The 24,821-nt window shown below is 33.7% G+C and overlaps 2 protein-coding genes across 4 annotated transcripts; one reads left to right on the top strand and one right to left on the bottom strand.

Moving 5' to 3' along the window:
• Positions 1 to 983: 983 nt before the first annotated feature.
• c2h1orf35 (chromosome 2 C1orf35 homolog) lies at positions 984 to 10,938 on the bottom strand. Its single transcript, XM_051093593.1, is given in 9 exon segments — positions 984 to 1,929; positions 5,727 to 5,855; positions 6,010 to 6,086; positions 6,212 to 6,250; positions 6,253 to 6,286; positions 8,382 to 8,461; positions 8,562 to 8,607; positions 8,693 to 8,843; positions 10,590 to 10,938. Coding segments are annotated over 9 exon segments (897 nt in total). The 5' UTR covers positions 10,687 to 10,938; the 3' UTR covers positions 984 to 1,685.
• On the top strand, positions 10,009 to 24,077 carry guk1a (guanylate kinase 1a). Of its 3 annotated transcripts, none has more exons than XM_051093612.1 (8): positions 10,009 to 10,241; positions 16,604 to 16,717; positions 16,806 to 16,847; positions 19,716 to 19,812; positions 20,322 to 20,460; positions 20,541 to 20,625; positions 20,709 to 20,794; positions 22,381 to 24,077. In XM_051093612.1, exons 1-8 carry the CDS (start codon positions 10,217 to 10,219, stop codon positions 22,414 to 22,416), a joined length of 624 nt encoding a protein of 207 aa, XP_050949569.1. In that variant the 5' UTR covers positions 10,009 to 10,216; the 3' UTR covers positions 22,417 to 24,077. The 3 variants fall into 3 exon arrangements, with proteins under 3 accessions (XP_050949569.1, XP_050949560.1, XP_050949577.1); XM_051093603.1 differs by lacking the exon at positions 10,009 to 10,241 and adding an exon at positions 10,985 to 11,172; XM_051093620.1 differs by lacking the exon at positions 10,009 to 10,241 and adding an exon at positions 14,581 to 14,960.
• The last annotated feature ends 744 nt before the right edge of the window (positions 24,078 to 24,821 follow it).

Here is a 24,821-nt window from a genome sequence, read left to right as displayed (position 1 = left end):
AGTAAAACGCAAGCACATGACATCACCGCTTTTACAAAAACACATAATTTGTCATAGTTTACACACAGATGACCAAAATATCATTTTCAAAGCTTTTTTTCATTGAAGATTCAGCTATGCCACATTGTAAAAACACGGTTTATTTCACTAAACATATACACCAATAAAAAGTGATCATGTCTGCTGTTTTCTCTTTATGCACTCTTCAGTGATGATAATTCATTGTCTTTCTTCAATGATAATTCTTCAGTCTTCACCAAAACATGTCCAGGTTACATTTCACCTCAAAACGAAAAAAGGAAATTAGATTTCAAAGCTTATATTTAGGATTACTAACATTTTTTGCATTATTTTCATGACATTATTTTTCCTAATTTTACTCCAAAATTTTAATTGTAATTGAGTTTTTTGCCACTTCAATTTTTGATTACATCTTTATCTGATAATCTGAAATAAAAGAAAATGATTTTAAACAGAATTTCCACAAATTCAGTACAATAAATAGCATATTAATTAATTTTATTCAAGTATTTTGGGGGAAATTATGTCAAAAATTTGGTCAATTTAACAGCCTAAAACAAGCTTCATTAAGACATGTCTTGGGCAGATTTCCTGAGATTCAACGTTAAAAAGTACAGTTACGAAATCTAGTCGCACTTTCCAAAATGATAGTGCTGGACGCATTACCATCGCAGCACCTTATTACTGTGATTTCCTTTATTTATTTATTTTGCGTACAGACAACATGGTCAAAATGATCCCTGTTCACACAGATCTGCGAAAATGACTAAAAATGCTGTATTATGCATGCCAGACCAGTAGATGGTGATGCATTTTCTAAAGAAACACTACACAAACGTGTAAAGTGTACATGCATGACATCACCGCTTTCACAAATTTGCAATTTCAGTTTACACACAGATGATAATAGTATCACTTTAAAAAACTTTTTGAGGTACATTAAAGACTCGACGACACCACACTGTAAAAACACGGTTTATTTCAATAGACATACACAAGAGTAAAAAGTTACCATGTCTGCTGTGTTTTTCTTTGTGCATTAAAGACCAAAACATGCTACATTTCACCTCGAAAATCAAAAAAAGAAATTAGGTTTCAAAGCCTATATTTAGGACTATTAACATTTTTTGCATTGTGATATTAATTCCCTGACCATTTTCTCCCAATTTTACCCCAAAACTTTAATTGTAATACATTACTTTGAGTTTTTTGTCATTCCAAATTTTGATAAATTTTTTTTCTGATTGATACAATTTAAAAAAAATAGATAACTCAGAATTTGCACAAATTTAGTACAACAAATTATGTCTTAATCATTTTTTTATTTGTGTATTTTGGGGGGGAAATTATGTACAAAATGTAGAAAATCTGATGAAATGTGACCCAGTTTTGGACAGATTTCCTGAGATTTAACATTAAAGCGTTACTAAAGGAAATGCAGTCTTTGTTTTCAGGGTGCTTGATGCACCAACCTAATTAGTCTGACGGGGAAGTTTTGTTCTGCATTTACAGGATAAGTGTAAATGGACCCGGAAATTCATATTAGTCTGCTTCACGTACATCTTCCGCGTCTTGCGACCTTAGTTGTCCAGAGTCTGACAAAGGGGCTGATGGGATCCATTCTCAGGGTGAGGAGGTGTGGATAAAGGGGCAATAGCGGGGCATCAGTCGTCTGAGCTGCTATCGTGGCGCCGCCGGTAGCTTTTTGACGGGGAGCCTCGACCAGCGCGGTGGCCGTCAGAGGACGAGTCCGTGTCGTGCCGTCGGCGGCGGTGTTGGTGAGGGGGGGTCAGAGTCCTGCGGTCGGCCTTTGGCCCCCCTCCTGAATGGCTGTCACGGGCTCCGGCTCCACTCTGACTGCTCCTTGATGGATTAGGACCATGGTGGTCCCGGGGATCTTTTCTCCGCCTGGGGAGCACAAAACACACCTAGACAATCATTTATTCCTGGCGGGCATGGGAAGTTTGGTTCCGTTTGAGGGGAAACCATAAGACTATGAGGGATACACTGTCCTCGTCTACTGTCACAGACACAGAATGTGAATATATAAGCCATTCTATCATTTAGGGACATTTCACATCAGGAAAAGTGTAAAAACAAGCTGCTTTCTAAATAAAACACCTGTTGGTTTCATTTGACATATTTTATATGCTAGTTGTCAAACTTAATCACTAAACACCACTTGGATTAGAAAGAAAAATGCTTTTGCTGGTACTGAGTTTGTAAACTATGTTATGAACAAACTGTAATTTCACCATTTTTCATTTCAAATGTCATTTTCTTGATCAGGTTTGAATTTATTTATTTTTTTTTAAATCATAAGATATTGCAAACCATAACAATGCACCCAACATCGTAGATAGACAATTAACACACTCATTGAGAATAGGTCACTGGATATCAAATATAGAAAAAAATGAAAAGGACTATCACCATAATGTGTTCAAAATGTCTGCCGTGGAGGAAAATTACATTACATTGTGTTGGTCACATGGTTTTGTGATTAAACATTTACATTTTTAGATGTCAGGGGGTGTTTGGTTAGTAACAGTTAACACAATTGTGTAACACAATATTTTCTTATTTGAAAGAAAATTACATTTAAACAATCTACTTTTCTAAGGTATTTCAATTGTGGGGATATATTTAACATAGATAATATTGACTTTAACATTTTCTATTTATTATTTTGAACTCAAATAGAGGACATTGTAAAACTGACATTGAAACAAAAATAGAATTATCATCAATGGACATGAAACGTACCCTCAATTATAGAATAACACGTATGAATTCCAGTGCAATATTTGACAGAGCAGATAAAAAGAACACTAGTTTTCATTAGATAACTTTTCTACGGGTCGCTAGATTAAGACAAGCTTAGTGAGAAGTCACAGTAAGAGAAGTGACAGAAACATATCAAATATCGTTTAAAAATATACTTAACAACCAAAATGACATGCCTGTAGCTTTTGAACCCTGACTAAAAAGTCAGACTGAAAGGTCATTTAAAGCATTAGTTCACTTCCAGAACAAAAATGTACAGATAATGTACTCACCCCCTTGTCATTCAAGATGTTCATGTCTTTCTTCAGTTGTAAAGAAATTGTGTTTTTTGAGGAAAACATTTCAGGATTTCTCTCTAGTGAAACGATTGGTTATTTTCTTTTTTAAAAAATGTGCAATTTACACACTTTTTAACCACAAATGCTTGTCTTGTCTAGCTCTGTGATGTGCATGCGTACTCCTGTTCAAAACAGTTAGGGTATGTCAAAAAACTCCCATCTCCAACATCAAAATTGCCCTACATCGCTGTTTTACTCTTTTTTTTTTTTTTGTAAAGGGCATTTGCATGTTCACTTTGTAAACACTGGGTCGGCACTTCTGCAGCGATGTAGGACGATTTTGAAGTTGGAGGAGAAAATGAGATGGGAGTTTTTCAACATACCCTAACTGTCTTGAACAGAGCACAGAGTGCACAGAGTATGCATGCGCATGGCAGAGCTAGACAAGACGAGCATTTGTGGTTAATAAGTGTATAAACTATAATTTTTTTTTAGAAAATAACCAATGGTTGCACTAGATAAGACCCTTTTTTCTCAGTTGGGATCATTTAGAGCCATTTTAAGCTGCATTTAAACTGCATTTTGGGAGTTCAAACTTGCAGGCACCATAGAAGTCCACTATATGGAGAAAACTCCTGAAATGTTTACATAATTTCTTTTATGAATAAAAGAAAGACATGAATGGATGACAAAAGGGGGGTGAGTAAATAATCTGTAATTTTTTGTTCTGGAAGTAAACTAAATAATAAATAAATAAATAAATAAATAAGACTAAGATTTGAGAGGCCTAAAACATATTTGCAATTAATGTAAATGCTTTATCAAGTTCTGGTTTAAGTTTGAGGATAAATATCACAAAACTTTATTTTCTGCAGGTTTTAAAGGTAAATATAGCTGTCTTTCCAAAAAGGGCATTTTAAGTTTTAAGGAATTAATGTAAAATATTTCTGAAAGTAATTTTCATCTGTAAAAGGAAAAAAAACGCTTTTTCATTTTCATGATTTGCAATGTGCACTGTGAGTGAAAATAATAATTTAGTGTTTTGTTATACAAATAACTCAAGGTGTGATACCAAATAGGACCACATGGAGATGCCAAAAGACCACTTTACCATCCGCCTTGACTTGACTGCATATAGCTACAAGATACATATGAAAAAAAGAAAACATTCTAAACGTGTGGAAATCACTACTATAGATAAGTGGCTTTAAGGTTATCAATTGTATATGCTTTCCATGAGCCTACCTTCGCATCAATAGTTTAACGGCTTTAAAATAAGTATAATCTTTACGTGGCAGGAGCAGTTTTAACACAGACCTGGCACCATAAGAAGCAGCTACAACTGGACTGTAATCAGTATGTTCTTCCCTGGCAGTCCATTACCGTGAAATGCAGCAGCATTGCAAAAAAACAAATCGGTTGAGTGAATGATTTAGTGGCCCATTTTTAATGATGTGCTCTTGCTTCATTCTTAAATGAATCAGCCTTTTTTGAATGAAATGTTTGAATGAATTATTCAAACTCATTATAAAAGTAACTTGTCACCTACTTGCCTTGTTAAATCATTTCATATTTCTATGTACAAAATGTTATATTGAAAACCTTAATCTCATCTTTTAAAGCAATTATACAGCTATATAAATAAATCACTGTGCATATCAAATCCACCTGTTCTCTATAACCGCCGGTGATGGATAGTAACTCATGTTATCTGGAACATGTAATCAGATTATAAAAATTAATTCGATTATATTACGTTTTAAAATGTGCATAATCAAATTACTTTCAGATGACTTTTTTTATAGATTACCAGATTACATACTATTCACACAAAGGCAGTAAATTACTTAAAATTTATTGATTCTCCCTAATTATTTTTTCTCATTTCAATTTTCCATTCTAACAAATTATAACGTTTATATACATTCAGAATGTCTCTCAGTGGAATTGCACACATCAGCCACTAGTGGGAGACACAAATATTTCAAACCTGGAAGATTTTGGCCATGCAATGTCATTGCTGTTTTCATATTTAAGGTTTTCATCTTACAAATAGTATATTGTTTATGAAAACTAATTGAATGGGTAACTGATATTACAAAAAGCAATTGCCAGTTAAGGAGTTACAATTAATAATCCCCCCCCAACCCCCTGCCAAAAAAATCAATTAAAGTTTAATTTAATTAAAATGAATGACTGTTTTTATGGTCATGAGTATTGTTTTGCTACTTTATAAACATGCTTGCGTCAAACTTATTGCATTGCAAATCACTCTGCTTACTTTAGCCTTGTTTGCAAATTTGCAAACTTTGAAATGTAAATATTAAGGTGAATGAATGAACAAACAAATAAATGCTTTAGAAGATGGAAAGGCAGCTCAGTTTTTGAACAGAGCCACAGTGTGGTCATTTTCTTTGAAGCAAACATAGACGTACCACTGTGTTCAAAAAAATTATCAGACAAAAAGGAAATTCTAACTGAAAGATGTGATGAGCTAAAACCAATAAAATTGTGTTACAACGCCCTCTTGTGAACAAATTGTGTTATACATCAGAGAAGGAAAACAAATTCCCACCTACAAGCAATAACAGTATTTAATTTAGTTCATTGACATGATGGAAAAAACTATAGACAGTTTACCTTTTACTGTAGCTTTCAGAGTCTGAATCTGAAGAGTCACTTCTGCTTCTGTGTTTTGTTTTTTCTTTTTTCTTCTTTTTCTCTTTCTTACTTTTCTTCTCCTTTTTACTCTTCTTCTTTTTGTCAGATCTGTAAATTATATCAGCACTCAACTTAGATCCCGGGGTCTCTGTCAGTAGTATCGATGTTTGTACTAATGAAATCTTTCCAATGTGTTTTTGGCCCATAAAAGATTGTAAACATATTCTTGCTTTTATATCACACAAACACATATATATTATACCTTTTATCTTCTTTATCAGCTCTGTCGGCCTCCTCAGACTTCTTACTGGCATCTTGCGGTCTATCAGATTTGTGATGCTGACAATAAATAAATCAATCAAGATCAGTGATTTACAGTGCTTGTAATAATCTTTGAGATATTAAAATTGTGATGCATTTCAGAATCAAATTAACATCAACACACATTATTTATGTCTAATTACCGTAAAAACTGGCAAACCCATTTTTACTGCTTCTTTTTCTCTTGTTTGGAGAGCACCATTCCTCTCGGTCCAGCTCTGATGATGAAAAACACCAGAATTTCATTAGGTATCTATGTTAGGGTTCTTATATTTTATTTCTAAATAAACATGTAATACTAGAGGAGCTAGTTAAGATTTGTGCTGTTTCTCAGCTTGAAGTGATTTTATTTTGTCAAACATCAATATGCACTTCAAAAGTTTTTGCATTTCTATTTATTTCGGTTGTGGCCTCTAAATATCAAGTCAATAACAGACTCACTCATACAAATATTTATTAGCAATATTGTCAAACCTTGTGTAAACCTGGAATATTGTGGTATGTTTTTACCTTAAAAGTGTACCAAGTCATTTTTTTCACTTTTCATTCACAGGCTAAATGAAAGTTAAAAAGTTAAAGGAGGTTTAAAAGGGCATTAAGTTAGAAGGTTTATAGGCCTTACAAATGGATAGATAGATGGACCATTAAATTGTGGACAAGGTTGGAAGACCCTTTCCCAGATTTCCCAGAATGCCTGTGTTGAATTTCTTTGATTTAAAAAACAGCAAATCCTGTCATTTCAATGCAAATGCCAATTAAACCTTGCTTTCTGTACATAACCCATTCATAATCTGGATCTACGTTTTATTGTTCATGCTGCAATGCACACAGTGCAAAGCTTCAGATAAAAAAAAAATAGCAACTGGTGGGACAAAAAAAAAAAAAAAAAACTTTAAAAGTTTAACTTCTACAGTATTATCAGGGCTCTACGCTTACTTGTTTAACTTAAAAAATTTAGAAGCACAGTCAAAATTTCAGAAGCACCGTCTAAACAATAATCAAAAAAATCTGATCAAAAAATTAGCATTCCCATTATGAGGTGATATTTTGCTGCTTTTTTACAAGGGAATTTAGTTTTTACCTTTGTAATGGCATTTTCTAACTTTATTAAAAGTGTCAATGTCATCTTTTATGTCAATTTTTTTATTATATTTTTTAAGCTTTTTAAAATTTCTAACTAAAACAACAGAATAAGAATAATTACCAATCAAATGAAATCAGTATTAACAAAATTAATTTGTACTACAGAGGTGGCACAGAACAACACAAAAGTGGCTTGTAGGTGTATTTTCATACGTTTAATGAGGCTCAGAGGTGGCATGAGTGCAGTCAAATTCATAAATTCATGTTGAAATTAATGCTTTAAATATAACATTTTGAATACAGAAATATTAAATGATTTAAATAACTGAAAAGATACTTTAAAAATGAAACTAAAACTGCCAGTAAGTGGCGGCAAGTCACTGATTTAATTACTGAGTCATTCATTCACTTGATTCGTTTCAACAGCTGATTCATTCAAGGAATAAAGCAAGTGACTCTCTTTATGAAATTGAATCATTGACTCGCTAGTTTAAAAACGCACATTCATTCATAAACCAAACCCTGTGTTTGAATGGAGATGAGCAGCAGCTCAGTTGTGACTTGCTTCAGACTATTTTTGATGACAAAATAGAGCAAAATCAGGCAACAGTGTTATAGTCAGACAATGTAAGTCACTTAATATTAACTTCTTGTTTATTTAACTGTTGTAATAAATCAATACCTCATTTACAAACTCCCTTAAAAATCATTAAAAGCTGTCACTCATCTTAGTTCATCGCGATCTCACAAAGTTCCACTATAATCAAGGAAGCTCTCAACACTGTACAATGAATCTCTTATTTACACTCTCTCTACACTGTTTATTTCATTTTAATTCATTATTTGACAGGGACAATAGACAATAGTCACAAAACTGCCCCAGAATTAGCTACAGAGCTGCATTTCATCTGCTGTCCCCGTTTATGAAAAGATTTGTGAGATATGTCTGATACATTACTCAACGTTGCAAAAACACATAGAAACCTTTGAAGCTCCCCTCAGCGCAAAAACACTAATATGCTGATCGGGTCACTCGCACGCGGTGCTCCTAAATATTTTTTCATAGTTGCACGCAGTAGTTTTCAGTCGCACTGTAGAGCCCAGATTATACATTCCACCATAAAATGACCCTAATAAATAAGTTACTTGGAACATCTTTACTGCATCTTTAATAGGTCTAGATCAAGCAAACTTGTCATAAAGCCTTTAAACATACAGCACTTGCTTTACCTGGAGCTTCCAAGCCCAGAGACCCTGTCCACGTCCCGTTCATCCACCTCTCCTTCCCTCCTGCACACATCTGCAAGATCCTGCCAACAATGACAGCAGGACAAATATGCATCAGAAACGGCAACAAGAAATGCTACAAATCATTTAACGCCCTTGTTTGGATGTTTTACAAATGCAAACCTCTTTGGTGAGACCAGTTGGTTGCTTCTTGATCGTTTTATGACCCCTAAAACAGAAAAATATACATAAGATAAGACAATTGAGATTACTGATTTTCTTCTGCACTTAACTTATGAATCAGTCACACTTACAGTGCTGCTAACATGGCCTCGTGCTCTGCCTCCCGTATGGCTGCCATCTCCTGCTCTTTAGACAGAGCTGCGCCACCCTTCTTATCTTTGGCATACCATGTCAAATCTTTCCCTTTCTGCCACCGGCCGACCGGTGCCATGAGAGAATTCCCTAAAAAAAACAAAAGAAAAACAAAATCAACACAGGACCTTGGGTAACACAATCTGCTTCAAATCATATTTATCATATTTACATTTAGATTAAGGATAAAGAAACATTTTCGCATTGTCACATGATTTTAATGACAATTGAGCACATTTTCATCACTGTAAAACACATACATTTTATTCTCAGTACTATAATGTTGAAAAATATTATATCATCAAAGACTGTTGTAAATGTTCAATTATTTTTCTTAGTATTTTCACAGTGTTGTAATATTGGTTGTACTGCATTTATGTCAGTTCTAATGAAAGAAAAAAGCTATGAATTCCTGTAATGAAAATTACATAAATGTATTAATATATAAATATATATTTATTTATAAATATATTTATTGGCATTATTGTAATAAGAATTTTGGTGAAAAGTTGCTTAAGTGTCATGAAAATAAAATCATAATATGGTCTTACATTTCAAAAATTATATTTAAAAGAGCTTAATATGTTTGTGACAGGGTAGAAAAAATGTTTTAGCTTTTATTTTATAAAAACTGTTTTTATTCATTTACAAAAAAAACTATTTTATAGAAACTATTGTTTTTTTATTAATATTTTTAATCTGTTGTTATTTTAACATTTTTCATTTTAATTTTTAAACTAATGTTTTAGTGATTATAGTGATTTGTGTTTTATGTTGTTTTTTTCTCATATATGTCTATAGATTTTATTACATTTATATTTCAGTTTTACTTATTTTATTACATTAAAATAAACTAAGTAAAAATGAAAAAAAAATACCTTGGAAACTAGCAGAAATAAAGTTTGTTATGTTTATTTCAGTTTTCAGGAACAAAATAATGGTTTTCATTTTAGTTTCAGTTTTAGTTTCCTATAATAACCTAACATGGAAGTGCTGAACCAATATACCAAAAACTCATGCTGACCTTCTGACTGATACAGCAAGCAACTATGTAAATTAAACGAAAGGTCAGTTGAATGTCTTGGCAAACAAACAAGCAAAAAGCTGTAGAACATCAAATTATGATTCCTACTATGACGACGATTTATTATGAATATTAAACAGCTTAGGTCACGTTTGCCCAATAGGCCAAGACCCAACCTGCTCTCCAGTAATATTAATGAGCTACGCATGCGCTCTATGTGAGTCCCGCAGGACGCTGGGGACAAGTTACCACGCAACGCCCGCACGACCTTATTAATATTCAGAAGCGCAGCTTTTGCCATAGTAGGGTTTGTAAAATACCGAGTTGAAGGTTGAGACCACGTCTCATGCCACTCTTGGTGCCTAAAGTAGAAAGTTCAACACGTCTACACCTACAAAGGCACAGCTGTATCCGACACATAAAATAAGCAGACGATGTAATGAGAGATCACACCAAGGAAAAAGGTAGGAATGTCTGCATGTAACTTACACTACAAATGTGAAAAACTTTATTCAGCAAAGAGACATTAATGCTACGTCAGCCCAGAGGACAAACAGTCATGCTGACATCATGGATTAGCAATATGTTTACAGAAATACATTTAAGCTACACAGCGTGAGCTACAAAATGTTAGCACAAACCAGTTACTTCAACTCTAATTAGCAATTACTAATTTATTAAACTGTGTGCGCGCAAAATGAGTTGTGCAAATAATATAATCGCATGTTTGGCGTTTCTTTCACATATAGATCAACAATATTAATGTAGTCTGAGTTGCTAGCCGCGGCTAGAGCTGTTAGCTCAGTACTCACCTAAATAGTTCTCTCTGTGTTTATCCACTTTCACATCGTCCCAGTTGAACTGATCCTGACCCCCTCTCACCCCTCCAGATCTCGATGAGCCGAACATGACTTCTGCTCATCTACACACACTTCAGTTTCCTAAAAGCGCTGAGATGTTTTACACGTGTGTAGCAGAAGAGTCAGGCCTTAGCTTTCAACAACATCCGGGAAACCAACTGCCTTTGTTTTAGAAAATCAACATGTTGCGTTTTTTTTTTAAACACCGCAAACATCGTGTCGAGGAAGTTCTGTGCCGTACGATATGACAAAATGTTATTTTTTTTAAATTGTGTGTGAGGCGTTTCCGTATAAGAATGATGTCAACATCATGTGCAGTTTGGCGCGGGTTCAGAATTCCGATGTTCTAAAGATCTGCGTGAAATGCGTCGCCGCCTGATGACGCCATCAAAGCATCAGTAATGGCTCTCATGCGAAAATCAGTCACCTGAGCGAGAAAGGAAGATTATAGGCGAAGGGAGAAAGACATTTCTCCCCGTATTTGATCACTTTATTTCCCCAATGTATATGAGGTTTATCTCCAGGTTTTTTTCAGGTAAGTTAAGTTTAAACGAACTGTAGCTTTAAATCATATGTGATGGTCGCCAGTTGCATCATCTTTTTTTGTTGATGATACAGTAAATAAGTTGTGAAGTGCTACTATAATGTTGATTTTATGCTTTTTTACTCTCGTAGCTGATTTTATTCACCACGTTCGGTATGTTTCGAAGCGAACTTGCTGCTTTTGGCTTTAATCATATGCATGTAATACACGTGTAATGCATTATGCAATCTAGTATCTAGTGTATAAAGTGTAAATAACAATACACAGTTATGCTTGGATAGATTTATTTATAGTTAGGGGTTTGTGTCTGTGGCTTTGTTAAAAATATGGAAACTGCATGTGGATGTACAGTCTTGTCCAAATGTCTGAGACTACTACTAGTGAAAATGTTTCTGGTTTGCATTTTTCTCATTTAATATAAAAGAAATGGAATAACAAGGCATACTGTCAGCCTAACATTTACAAGAATATATTACATTGAAAAATAAACATTAATTTAACAATGTTAATGTGATCTGGTATGATAAGAAAATGTTCCAAAGAGCATCTTGTGTGCTTCAATAGAAGAAAAAGTTCTCTAAATCTCCAAAAAAAGAAATATGACATGAGATGTGCTTCTAACCAGGCAGGAAAAGGTGGAGGGTGACTGAAGTGTTTGAGTAATCTTCATTGCATCAATGCATTGTCTAACTTTGAGTGAGCTGAAAAGAACATTGAGCAATCAAACAGTTATTTATAACAGGCAAAGACTTTGGGTGCCTCTAATTTAGTAAAATTGTGCATCCTCAATTTCTTTTCTTTTTCAAGTAGGATGTGAAGAAAGTACACAAGGAATGAAACTATGCACAGAGGAATTGCATTTTGGACTATTCTTGATCATTTGTGGGATTTTTTTTTCCCCTCAGGTTTAAAATTAACCCTTGTGCTCGGCTGAAAGACTTGGAAATTTTGTGATTTGAGCTTATGTACCTCATTTTATGAGCGAATATTGACAGAATTATCCACAAGTAAGGGCTTTTGTCACTTAAAAACTGACATGGAAGCTCCAAACAATGAAACTTATGAACATTCAGTTTAAAAAATAAATACAAACCCTGTGCTAATTGGGAAAAAAACATACTGAGTCCAAGATTTGGTGATAATGCAGCATATTGAGAAATTTACAAGCAATTTTTAGTAGTCGTTTTTGACTGGTAACACCACAAGTGTTAAAAAGTGTACAATAAAGTACAAAAATTATCCAGTTTTGGGGGTAATTTGTTATACTCTGTAATCAAAGTCAGCAAGGTTTAGTCCAATGCAAAAACAATAACTAGCTTTTTTAGGAAAAAGTAGAATTCTCTCTGGGTCAAAATATGTAAAACGTCATTTTTATTTGAACTGCAATGGTAAAACATGCATTGAAATGATTGTGACAGATGAAGGAGGACATTTCTCTGGATTTTTGCTCCTGTAGCGCCTCTAAAAGCTTCCTCTTCATTCCTCGCTTCCTCACAGTGCACTTAGAGAAGTGAGAGTGTCCTTTAAGATAGCTCATTCCATCATCCGTTTATGTGTCACGGACTGAAGGACAGGGGAGCGAGGAAACGAGGAAGCATTCATTCGAGTTTTTAGAAATAATCTTGTGACCTTGAAAACTCTGAAATGTAGAGCATCTCTTATCTCTGACTGACAAGTATAGACATTACACAGCACACAACATAAGATACTTTAAGGTACTAAAAGCCAAAGCTTGTCACATGTCAAGAGGTCGCACCGTATGACTTGCGTTAAACTGTGGATGCACACGTGGAGCTCATTTATTATGAGTATGTGATGTGTTTAATTAGATGTCTTATGACCATTTGTAATAAAGAGGCTGAAACGGTGTTAGCACATGATCAGCTGAAGCAAAGCTTTTTTCTCTCTCAATAAAATGATATTATCGCTTGCATGTGATTACAGCTGTTGAATGTAGTCTGACGTCCAGCTGTAGTGAATTATGCAGGGATGTAGATTGTTTAGGGTTCGATTAGTTTGATTTAACTGCATACTTGAATAGAAATTGTAATAGCACAGATTGTTAAGGGAGAGAGTTTAACTGCAGTATAACAAAAGGAAAACTCTCTTGAATGCAGTGTGTATGTAAACACTATCTTGTGACCGGTGTCTCTGATTTTGACACTGAAAAGGAGCCATTTGGACTTCCAAGCCCATTGCCTTCAAGTGCCTTATGTCAGTCACAGCTGTGTTTGCTCTGAGACGTCACTTCAGTGCTCACTGGAATAAGATGCAAGGCTATTTTAAATCAAAGATGCCATTTTAGGATCTTGCATAGTTGCATTCGATTTATTAGTTATAGCAGTGGTGCACAGATCATAAATTTAAGATTAAATACCCCTAATGAAATATTACTCCAGTCAAAGTAATAATTTGACATAAAGTACTTTTTACTTTGTGATTGTTAAAGTTCTGTTGGCATAATATTACATTGTCTTAATATTGGGTGTAATTTGAACTGAAATTTCTTGATTTAAAAAAAAGTTGTAACTTAAAATTGTCTTGAATCAATAGCTTTGGAAATTAGGCAGTGAATTTGTAGTTCCCAGCATGCTTTGCATAGGACTGGATCAAAAAAGTTTTAGACTTGATGAATAGTTTTTGTTTGTTTGTTTGTTTGTTTTTTAGGAAAGGGAAGGAACTGTTAGTGTTTAAAGAGATAGAAAAAGGTGGAAAAAACAGAGTGTGTAAATGTGTGGTGACAGAATAGTATAAAAATAAAACATAGGCCAAAACACTGACCTTGCATGGTGTAGATTTTAAGTGGATTCATAGAAAAGTGTAGTAAAAATATTCTGGAATTCATTTATAATAATACTACAAGAAAAATGTGTTCTTAATAGACCTAAAAATAAGCATTTCTTAATGCAGAATAAATTATTTTGGACTAAAGTATGAGCTGTTTCTCACATGTTTCTATGAAATTCACTCACCTATTTGTTGCTAAAAGGTTTTTATAAGTTATTTAGGGTATCACTTCATTTTGTGGTGTCTTTGTGCTACATGTATTTACTACCCTTACAAAAATGAACCATGGTTTAACTACAAATAAAACCAAAAAATGATGGTTGCTATAGTTAAAATTTTGTTACACCAACCATAGCTTAACCATGGTATTTGTAGTAAAACTATGGCTATACAAATGGAAATCAATGTACCAAAAACTATGGTTACTACACTTTTACTATAATAAAACTAGGGTTAATTTTCATAAGGGTATAGTAATAACGATAAATTATGCATAATGACATGCAGCTAATCCTAAACCAAACCCTCATTCTAATTCTAACCATATAGTAATTAATATTATTAATATTAATTAATATTATGAGTAATATTAATATTACTCAGTACTTCAAGGTATAATTACACTGGGGACACCGTTAAATAAAGTGTAACCTTATTTTTATTAATTATGTAATTATTTGAATAATTTAGTAGCTCAGTTGGAAATTGCATAATTCACAAGTGTTGGGTGTTTTTGTTTTGTTTTCTTTTTTCATATGCGCTAAGCAGAAGTGTTCCCCAGTGCTGAGTCAGTATGTTGTAATGTTTTGATACCATGGCAGTAACTAGTAAAGAAGGCTGGGTTGGGTTGGACACGTTTGGTTTCCTGTGAGCTGACTGGAGCAGGATATTATCTGCAGGCACACACACAAACATTCAGATCATATTGAGTGCTGTGCATGTTTTCAGTTTCATTTGCACGCACCGAAGTGACACTTTTACACTTGAGCAAGGTAAGCAGTGCACTTACAGAGTCTGGATTGTGATGTAAATTTCTTGTAAATAATGCATTGAAATATTGTTTAAATGCTTAAATATAAACCCTGTAAACCTAAGATTTAGGAGAGCAGTGTTTGCAGTTAATACTAAAATTGTTTAATGAAAGACATCGCTAACATGTCAGTTTCTTTATTGAGTTTCTTCGGAAAAATGTGTTTGAGTGTGTGTGTGTGTGTTATTGTGGTTGGATCCTACTTGCTGATTTGTATTTGCATTGTTAGCTTATTTGCTTAGCTAGATGTAATGGCTCAATACAGGATCTGTAGTTTTCCACAATCATAGTCATTAAAAAGTCCTTAGTGTATTGACACATCAGATCACATTACCTCTATTCGGAGTTAACAAGCTATTGCTCCAGGCCTGTTGAAACATGTTGAGATCAATTTTGAGGAGAAAACATCCTTGTATTCCCCTTATATTTTATACATGTTCAAAATATTATGATTTTTTGAAAAAAAAAAAAAGGGTCTTATGTGCACCAAGGCTGCATTTAATTGATCAAATATAATATAAATTTGTAAAACATAATTACAATTTAAGTCTACAAAGATATGTTTTCTATTTTAATTTATTTTCAAATGTAGTTTATTCCTTTAATGGCAAAGCTGAATCATTCAGCAGCCAACATTTGAAACATCTGTGCTGTTTTTGTGATATTTTTGCGTAAACCGTTGCATTCAGCATTCAAAAGTTTGGGCCAAGTAAGATTAAAAAAATAAATGAATACTGTTATTCAGCAGAGATGCATTAAATTGATCAGAAGTGACAGTAAAGACATTTATAATGTTTCTATTTCAAATAAAAGATCTTCTTTTGGACTTTCTATTTATTTCATGAAATAAGAATCCTGGAATAAGTATTAGGTTTTTTTATTATTATTATTAAGCAACAAAAACTGTTTTCAACATTGATAGTAATAATAACCAATTATTAATAATCGAGCACCAATGATAATTGATTTGAGCAGCAAATTAGTATATTAGAAGGATTTCTGAAGGATCAAGTGACATTAAAGACTGGAGTAATGATGCTGAAAATTCAGCTTTGATCGCAGAAGTAAATTACATTTTTATATATATTCCAATAAAAATTTTATTTGTAATAATATTTTACAATATTACTTTTAAATGTATTTTTGATTAAATAAATGAAGCCTAGGTAAGAGTAAGAGACTTCTTTCTGATAAAGAAAAAAAAAACATAATAAAGTCATAATTATTCCACTTTTAACTGGTAGTATGTATGTGTTTGAGTAAAACAAAATATAACCGCATAAGTAAATAAAATGCCTATAATATGAAATGATGTATAGGAAACACCGTGACGGGTGTAAGTTAAGTTTATAATATTATATTGTTCTAAAATACAATAAAGTGGTTGTTGTACATTGGATTTGGTGAACCTATAATACACAATGAATGTTTTTTTTTAGATGGAAAATGAAATGGGAAGTTTCTCTCTCTTGTTTGATTATATTACTCAAAGCTCAGCTCAGTACTAAGTAAATTGTTCAGTAAGGACTCATCCTTGTATGAAAGTGAATTTTGTCTTGAGGTTTTCTGAAGGCCGCTTTCTCTCTGTGTCTGGTGTGATTTTAGCGATGGCTGGACCGAGGCCTGTGGTGATGAGCGGACCGTCTGGAGCTGGCAAAAGCACTCTGCTAAAGAAGCTGCTTAATGAGTTTGATGGTGTCTTTGGCTTCAGCGTTTCCCGTAAGTCACATACTGAAGTGCAAATGCTGAACAGCAGTTCTTTAGTGGAAATTGAAAATAAAAATAACCACGAATTGTCTTTTATCAGATACGACGCGAAACCCCCGTCCAGGAGAGGAGAACGGCAAAGGTTAGGCTTTTACTCTTGGGTGCTACAGAAAACACTGCACAAAACCCAGCAAGCATGTTTTCACAACAATGACATGCATTCATTGCATAAACAGCTATTTGAGTGACCAGTCAAACAGAAACAACTTTTAAAGCCTGTTCACAACAAGACAAAAGCTTGGTGCGATTAAACATTCTAATTTGAATGAAGGGCAGTTTATGTAACTGTTCAGGTCAACACAAACATTAACGTTCTGTCAGTGCAATCATTTTTTATACAGTAATAGTCTCGCTTTTGGTTGCTTGCCCAGAGCCGCTATTGTTAGATCAGCCAAGTTGCTCACAAACACAATATTTTGCTTTTGACAGTGAATAGCAGTGAAAAAATGCAGACACAGCTTGCATCCTCTGTGCTATTGTATTTGAAGTTGTTTGATATATAACAGCATAACAGCACATTAAAAAAAATCTGAATGGGTGTTTGTCTACTTGTTTCTAATCCATAATAAGCAGGTGCCAAACAGAAAGGAGCACAGAGCTGCCCTTGTGCTTTTATCGCAACAATCAAACAATGAACACAAAATTAAAGGCGGTTATGAGAAATATCAGTCATGGCAGCAAGACAAACATAAATATATTAAAGGAGAAGTTCACTTCCAGAACACAAATTTACGGATAATTTACTCACCCCCTTGCCATCCGAAATGTTCATGTCTTTCTTCTTCAGTTGATAAGAAATTATGTTTCTTGAGGAAAACATTTCACTCTGTCATTTTTGAAACAAACTGACAATTCATATACTTTTTAACCTCAAATGCTCGTCTTGTCTCTTCTCTGCCATGCTCATGCGTAGTCTGTGCAATCCGGGTCAATACAATTAGAGTATGTTGAAAACCTCCCGTCTCCATTTCTTCTTCAATGTCAAAATCGTCCTACATTGCTGTTTCACCGTTTTTTTGTATAGTGCATTTGATCTTCTTTGCACTTTATAAACGCTGGGTCGGAACTTCTGCAGTGATGTAGAATGATTGTAAAGTTTGGGAAGAAAATGAGATGAGAGTTTTTCAACATATCCTAACTGTACTGACCGCATTGAACCGGAAAAAAAAAGTTTACGTAGACTTATATACTTAAAAAGTATATAAATTGTCAATTTTAGGGATGTGACAAGATCTCGTTGCACTCGATATCCTCCCAAAACATTTTGCAGTGTTTACATTAGAGCTGCACGATTCATCCTTAAAATATCGATATCTCGATTCAAATACCCACGTGATCTTATTCCTGAATGACAACGATTTAGCTATTAGGACTGTTTCACATCGCGAGTGTTTTGTCGCTGCCCATGTTAGTGAATCAGAGGGTCGGGGGAAATGTGAACGAGGAAAGAGCAACACAAACAGTCTTTTTAACCACATTATAATTTTTTTTTAATTATTTTGTTTAAATGAATATATGTTTTTAAAAGACTTAAACAATGAACAGTTTGTCAGAACCACTAGTAAATTGCGTTATTTTGTTTAGTTTTCTAATTTTTGTTTTCTCCAGAATTGTGAGAGGATCTTGGTTTCCAATTTATTAAAAACAACTGGGATTCTCAATTTATCCAGAATCATGAAGCTTTTGTTTAAATGTTGTTTATTACCTTGGTGCTTATGGCCTGGCGGTTGGCGCACTGGCATGTAGTGCGGCTTCGCAGCTGGTGACCCGGGTTTGGGTCTTTTGCCGGTCCTGTTCCCGGCTCTCCGCCCCACACATTCCTGTCAGTCTCTAGTGTCCTGTCCGTAAAAAAGCATGAAAAAGGCCAAAAAAAAGGTTATTACTGTATAATTCATAATACTGTATAATAATATAATTCATTAAAATAGAAGTTTAATTTCATAAAATGTTCAAAATGCACCTACATTTTTTTTGCATGTTGCCTTTTTCAGTTGAATAAAAGACTATTTTCCCCATATATTTCATCATTGAGGATTTCTTAAGAAAAGTTTAAAATTCTTGTCTCATCTCGTCTCGTCTCGTGGGATGAGTGTCTCGTCACACCCCTAGTTAATTTGTTCTAAAAATGACTGATCATGTTGCTAGATAAGACTCTTCTTCCTCAACTGGGATTGTTTGGAGCCATTTGAAGCTGCATTTTGGAAGTTTGAACTTGGGGGCACCATTGAAGTCCATTATATGGAGATAATTCCTACATTTTTTTTCATCAAGAAACGTAATTTCTTATCGACTGAAGAAAGACACAAACATCTTGGATGACAAGGGGGTGAATACATTATCTGTAAATTTTTGTTCTGGAAATGAACTTCTCCTAATAAAAAAGAAACACAAATAGGGTACAGCAAGATTTTGATAAGCAAATAGCATGGTTTTCTGCTTGTGCATGCATCCTGCCTACTGTCAAAGAGAGAAAAGATTGTTTTCATCCATCTTTTTTTTCCAAATTAGTCAAAGTGATTTTTTTTGTGCCGAACATTAGTGTTGGTGAGAACAGGCTGTAGCGGTGGCGGGCGCTAAGAAAATTTCTATCAATATATTAACAAAATGACTATTAACTGTATATACAAAAATTAGACAAATTAACAATAGTTTGGGCACCAGAAAAGCTAAATCTTGTCAAATGTCTTGTCTTCATCTGTAGTTTCTCATGCAGATCATCAAGAGAAAATCAATTCATGAACTTGTGGTATGTGATATTGATGTAGCTGTAAACAATTGATTGATACAATGAGCTAAAAACGGGGCGGCAGCTGTGTGCATAAATGAAGCACTCAGACACATGCTTTATGAATTTGTTTTGTTGGTTTCTTGTTTTCATTAGTATTCTGGCTTATCAGTGACAAGTATGTCAATGAGAGACATACTGATATGCATATCTTCTTTTTTTCAGACTATCATTATGTTACCAGGGAAGTGATGCAGGCGGCCATAGCAAATGGTGAATTTATCGAAAATGCTGAATTTTCAGGGAACATGTATGGAACAAGGTACAGTCACCCTTGTACATTAATTTCCAGTGTGGTCATTTTTGACTGCAAACAAGACAGATGTGACAACTTTTTTTTTCGGGACCATAATCTTATTGAATCATGTCCTTTACTGAGTTTCATACAATTCCGGTGAAGTAAAAATGCTGCTAAACTCTGCAGGACAGTGGTTGTCCATCACCAGGGGTAGAAACTCCTGAGCTTTAACTGTTTCAATAACACGTTTGTGTTATTGTGCCATTAAATATATTTCCAACAGCCAGATTCTCCAAACACATCCACCTATGCCATCTTGATCATATTCCAAATGTGGAAATCATTATAATGCAGCAAAAAACGAGGAACATACAATGATTACTTTACCTCCCGAGTCTTTAAATCATTTGTTATGAGACAGAAGCAATAAATCGTTCATGAACAAAGCATCACTAATGTTTTTAGATAAATACTGTATGCATGCATGGATATGTATGTAATTGTAACTAACATCATTTTTGCCCCATTCACAGTAAAGCAGCTGTACAGGCTGTTCAAGCCAAAAATTTGATTTGCATTTTGGACATTGACATGCAGGGAGTGAAGAACATCAAGAGAACCGATCTCAACCCCATCTATGTGTCCATCCAGCCCCCGTCAATGGAAATCCTGGTGAGAAATATTTTTAATCATCTATCTCAATCCAAACATTGTTTACATGTCTTCTGAAATGCATAACTGTATTTTTTCAGGAAAAACGATTAAGGGACAGAAAAACTGAATCGGAGGAAAGTCTACAAAAACGTTTACATGCAGCCAAAGTTGACATGGAAATAAGTAAGCATCTGTTTCTATACTAATTTTAATAAAATACTGCACATCTGAAGTAGTATGCTAACTGTTGCATTTCCATATTTCAGGTAAAGAGCCAGGTTTATTTGATGTGGTGATTATCAATGATGACCTTAACATAGCGTATGGAAAATTAAAAGATGCTCTTCTTGAGGTAAGACTTTCCAGTCTAAGTGTTCATCACAAGAGGCCAGATTTACTGAATTAGCCAGACCACAATCCCATAAAAGTGCCAGTGCAAAACTAAATACTTCCTCCTATAAAATTTGCATCTGAATAGGAAACCTTACAAATCCATGTGCAATGAGGTCAACTGTAAAAATAACTATTTGCGTGTCTTTAGTAAGACAGTTTTTGCCTTTTTTTTGTTTTTTTTAATGCAAAAGAGGGCTTGTGCTAGAACAAACTGTTAGTAAATCTGGCCACAGGAGTTTAATGGTATGAGATTTTGAGAAGTGCCACTTAATCACAGTATCAAGATGCACTGATTAAATTTTTAATAGACATCCCTTTGATAAACACACAGAGACATCTTTCAGTTAAAACTGTTTTTTAAACTTTATTTTGGATTTATTTGGAATAGATGAACAAAATCCAAAGTAAAAATTTAATTTAGCAAGAAATATTTATCATCAAACACGATTATACATTTTATATACAATTATTTATTTTCCAAAAGGAAGTGTATTGTGGAACCATGTTAAAGTCAAAGTGTTAAAAAAAAAAATAAAAAAAGGTAATTGCGAGTTTTTATCTCACAATTCAGACTTTTTTTTCTCGCAATTACAAGTTTACATTTTGCGTTTCAGATTTTATAACATGCAGTTGCGAAGTTATAAAATTGAAATTGTGAGATAAAAACGTCAGAATTATAAGATGACTTTGTTTTTTTTTAGCAGAATTGGACTTTATAACTCACAATTGAAAGAAAAGAAGTCAGAACTGTGGGATATTTTGAAATAAGTCACAATTATATTTACTTTTTTTTTTTTTTTTTTTTTTTTTTTTTTTACTTTTATTGTGGAATAAATTTTACTGTGGTGGAAATAAGCTTCCATAGTGTATTGTATCTAAATCTGTATTGTTTTTTTTCATATATATATATATATATATATATATATAAAATGTATAAATAGATATTCATAAAGCCTGCAAGTTCATCTGACGTTTTTCTTTAAAATAAGCATTTTTATCATGCTCCTATGTATAGGTTTCTATGTAAGTACTGCCACTTCTGATTGGGCTGAGGCTGGGATTTAGTGAGTTTGAAGTAAAAGTATTTGATGGACGTAAAATATGTCGAAAGCATTCACTCAGTACCATTATCGCATTTTCGACTGAGGTGGCTTTCAGAAGGTGTTGCATCTGAACTCTTCATACATGTGCATATATATATATATATATATATATATATATATATATATAAAGATTAGTTTATTTTTCTTTTAGACATTTTTCTCTCATAATTCAGTGTATCTAATGTATTCTAATTCTTTTGCTTTGATTTTAGGGAGGAAAAAAAACCTGACTTTTAATTCACACAGTAATGTGCATGATATATAAACTGTCTTTGTTTAAAACCGTAGCGTACCACAAAACCATCGTACCGTTACATCCCTGTTCATGTTACAATTCCTCTAGTGTCTTCCTCCATCACCGTAACAGACACTTTTATCTGTCATCTCTCATATGAGAATATTTTACTCAGTAAGTTCCTCATTGTTTCTCTTCCTCGAACAGGAAATTCAAAAGGTCAGAGGCGCCAACAAATCATAGACGAGAGCACACCTGCGAACCACAGCGACCTCTCTCTTCACTTCCAGCTGCAGCAGAACGTCTTCAAACCTCAACATTCCACCCAGGAAAGACTCTCTGAGGTTCAGTCAATACTCCAACACCGCAGAATGTCAAATGTACTCATCACGGTGCAGGCTAATATTATATATTCCAGGTTTATTTTTCGACCATGTACGTGTTCCTGGGCTAAAGGTCAGAAATGTGTAGATGTGTAACCAAGAAACACTCTAAGTCCTTTTTTTTTTTTTTTTAATGTTTCTGTTTTGATATTTTTCCTTTCACATTTTTTTATAACAATGGAAGAGAAACAATACAAATAATAGGTTTTATATATCTAGCTAGCATGTTTACTAATTTATTGTTTTGTTTTTTTTCTATGCTGATCTTTTATAATAACTCAGAATTCTGTCTTTGTTGCAGTTGTAAACACAACGCAGCTTACCATTGGCAATATTAAAACATTCAGATCTATTATCTGCACATATGAGCAGTGTCCCACACCTGCTTTCATTCATATAATTGCATCTGAACGTCTGACGCTTCGTTTCTTAACGAATAACTGATGGAAATGGTTGCGTCTCATCCTCCGGTGTCTTGAAATGCGTAATCATGATTCGCATACACATTACGTGCATGTTGCTCAGATTACGCTTTGTAAATAAAGGATAATATTTCACTTTAAAATGTTTTTAGTGCAAGGCAGCTTATAAACACAGCCATAAGTCTTTAGGTGTGTTTAGGAGACATTATTGATGCTTTTAGTCTTATACAACTGATCTTTAGTAGATTTATCAAATGTATTCCTGTTAAAAATTAAACGTGACCATCAAATAATATGAAAACCAAAGTAATACATAATTTTAAACTATAGATTACAGGCACAATTCATTTTATCTTCTTGCCTAATTTTAGCTAAATGACACCATTATGTTTATTAGCAATTAAACCATTTATTATAATAAAAGTAACAAATTTGACCCGATGATTAAAAGTGATGTCACATGATAAAATACTCGTTTTCGAATCATGAGCAAAATCGTGGTTCCAGGCCACCTTGTATAATGCATAACAATAGTTTTAGTGAGTTTTAAAATGTGTTTGAAGTTTATATTTGTTTCTCCCGATCTTCAAAGTACTGTATGTTACTCATTGTCCTTTGAGTGTGAAAACGATGTAATCTAATGTAACTCGTGATTTGTAGGCATACAACTGAACCGTGAATAGTTTATCAAAAAGGTTTTCCTAAAATGGCACAATTTTAAAGAATCTGAGGAAGCCAAATGACTAGACACCAGCTGTTTGTGACATGTAGAACGATGCTGTGTATGCTGCATATGTTGACAAGTTGACATTGTTTATGTTTTATTTTAAATATGTTTAAATGTCATGCCAGGGTTTAGATTCCAGGTCTCTAGGTCTGTCACTTACAAATCTACAAGCCTGTTTTAGAGTTTTGTTTCATTCCTTGGTGCATCTTAAACATTTCCTTGAAAGAAATCTGTCAAGTGTGTGGTGGTGAAATGTGAAATCTGACAAATGCATTTAATGTCTCAAAACAATGTCTAAACCAAATGTTTTCTTTTTTTATTCTATAACTATTTACATGTACTGTGCAAGTGTAATAAAACTACACCAATACAGTGAAGTGTGTGACTGAATGATTATCATTAGAAATATTTCTATACATGCTCTTTTAATTTGCAACTTTGAATTCGAAAAGACAAGAACAAGTATTGTTTTGGTTTTAGGACAACTTTGATGAAAGGTTTTAATCCACTTGAAATGTTGACTACAATATATGTCCTATTCATTCAACATTTTATTGTACTTGATGATACTGATGTTATGTTAGTGATTGTTTACTGTGGAAGCCCATTTCTGCCACTGAATAAAAAAATGTTACGTGTGCGTAATTTTTCTCAGAATTGTAAGATATAAATTTGCAATTGCAAGTTATAAAGTCAGAAGTGCAAGATATGAACTTGCCATTCTGAGAAATTAAGTCAGAATTGTGAGAAATAACCTGTTCTGCCTGTTTTTGTTGTCAAAATTGTGGTATAAACTCATAAGTTATAGTCACGATTCAGAGCTTTTTTTCTCAGAATTGCAAAAAGTCAATTGAGAGAAAAACAAATTGCAATTCTGACCTTTTTCACACAAAAGCAAGTTTGTATCTCGCCATTTTTATTTTTTTTCTTTCAATTCAGAATTGAAAGGAACAATTTCCTTATTTAGACAGTGCCACAAAGCAGGCTTCCATAGTTAACCCTTGTTCATCCTAGGGATTTTTTTTTTTTACCCAGTTTGGCTGTTAATGCAAACACCATACATTTTTGTGTAAATGTGTATTTTTATTGGAATTTCAATATTTCACCCTCATTTCC

This window comes from Labeo rohita, chromosome 2 (genome assembly GCF_022985175.1).
Source record: "Labeo rohita strain BAU-BD-2019 chromosome 2, IGBB_LRoh.1.0, whole genome shotgun sequence".
Lineage (NCBI taxonomy): Eukaryota > Metazoa > Chordata > Actinopteri > Cypriniformes > Cyprinidae > Labeo > Labeo rohita.
This window is presented reverse-complemented; position numbering and strand designations above follow the sequence as displayed.

Bases quoted from the DNA above. Each gene is read 5' to 3' on its own strand.
- guk1a (XM_051093603.1), top strand. From the start codon at position 11,139: ATGTATATGAGGTTTATCTCCAGGTTTTTTTCAG. The intron at 20,461-20,540 runs GTGAGAAATATT...GTATTTTTTCAG, and splicing joins CCCCGTCAATGGAAATCCTG to GAAAAACGATTAAGGGACAG. The intron at 20,626-20,708 runs GTAAGCATCTGT...TCCATATTTCAG, and splicing joins CAAAGTTGACATGGAAATAA to GTAAAGAGCCAGGTTTATTT.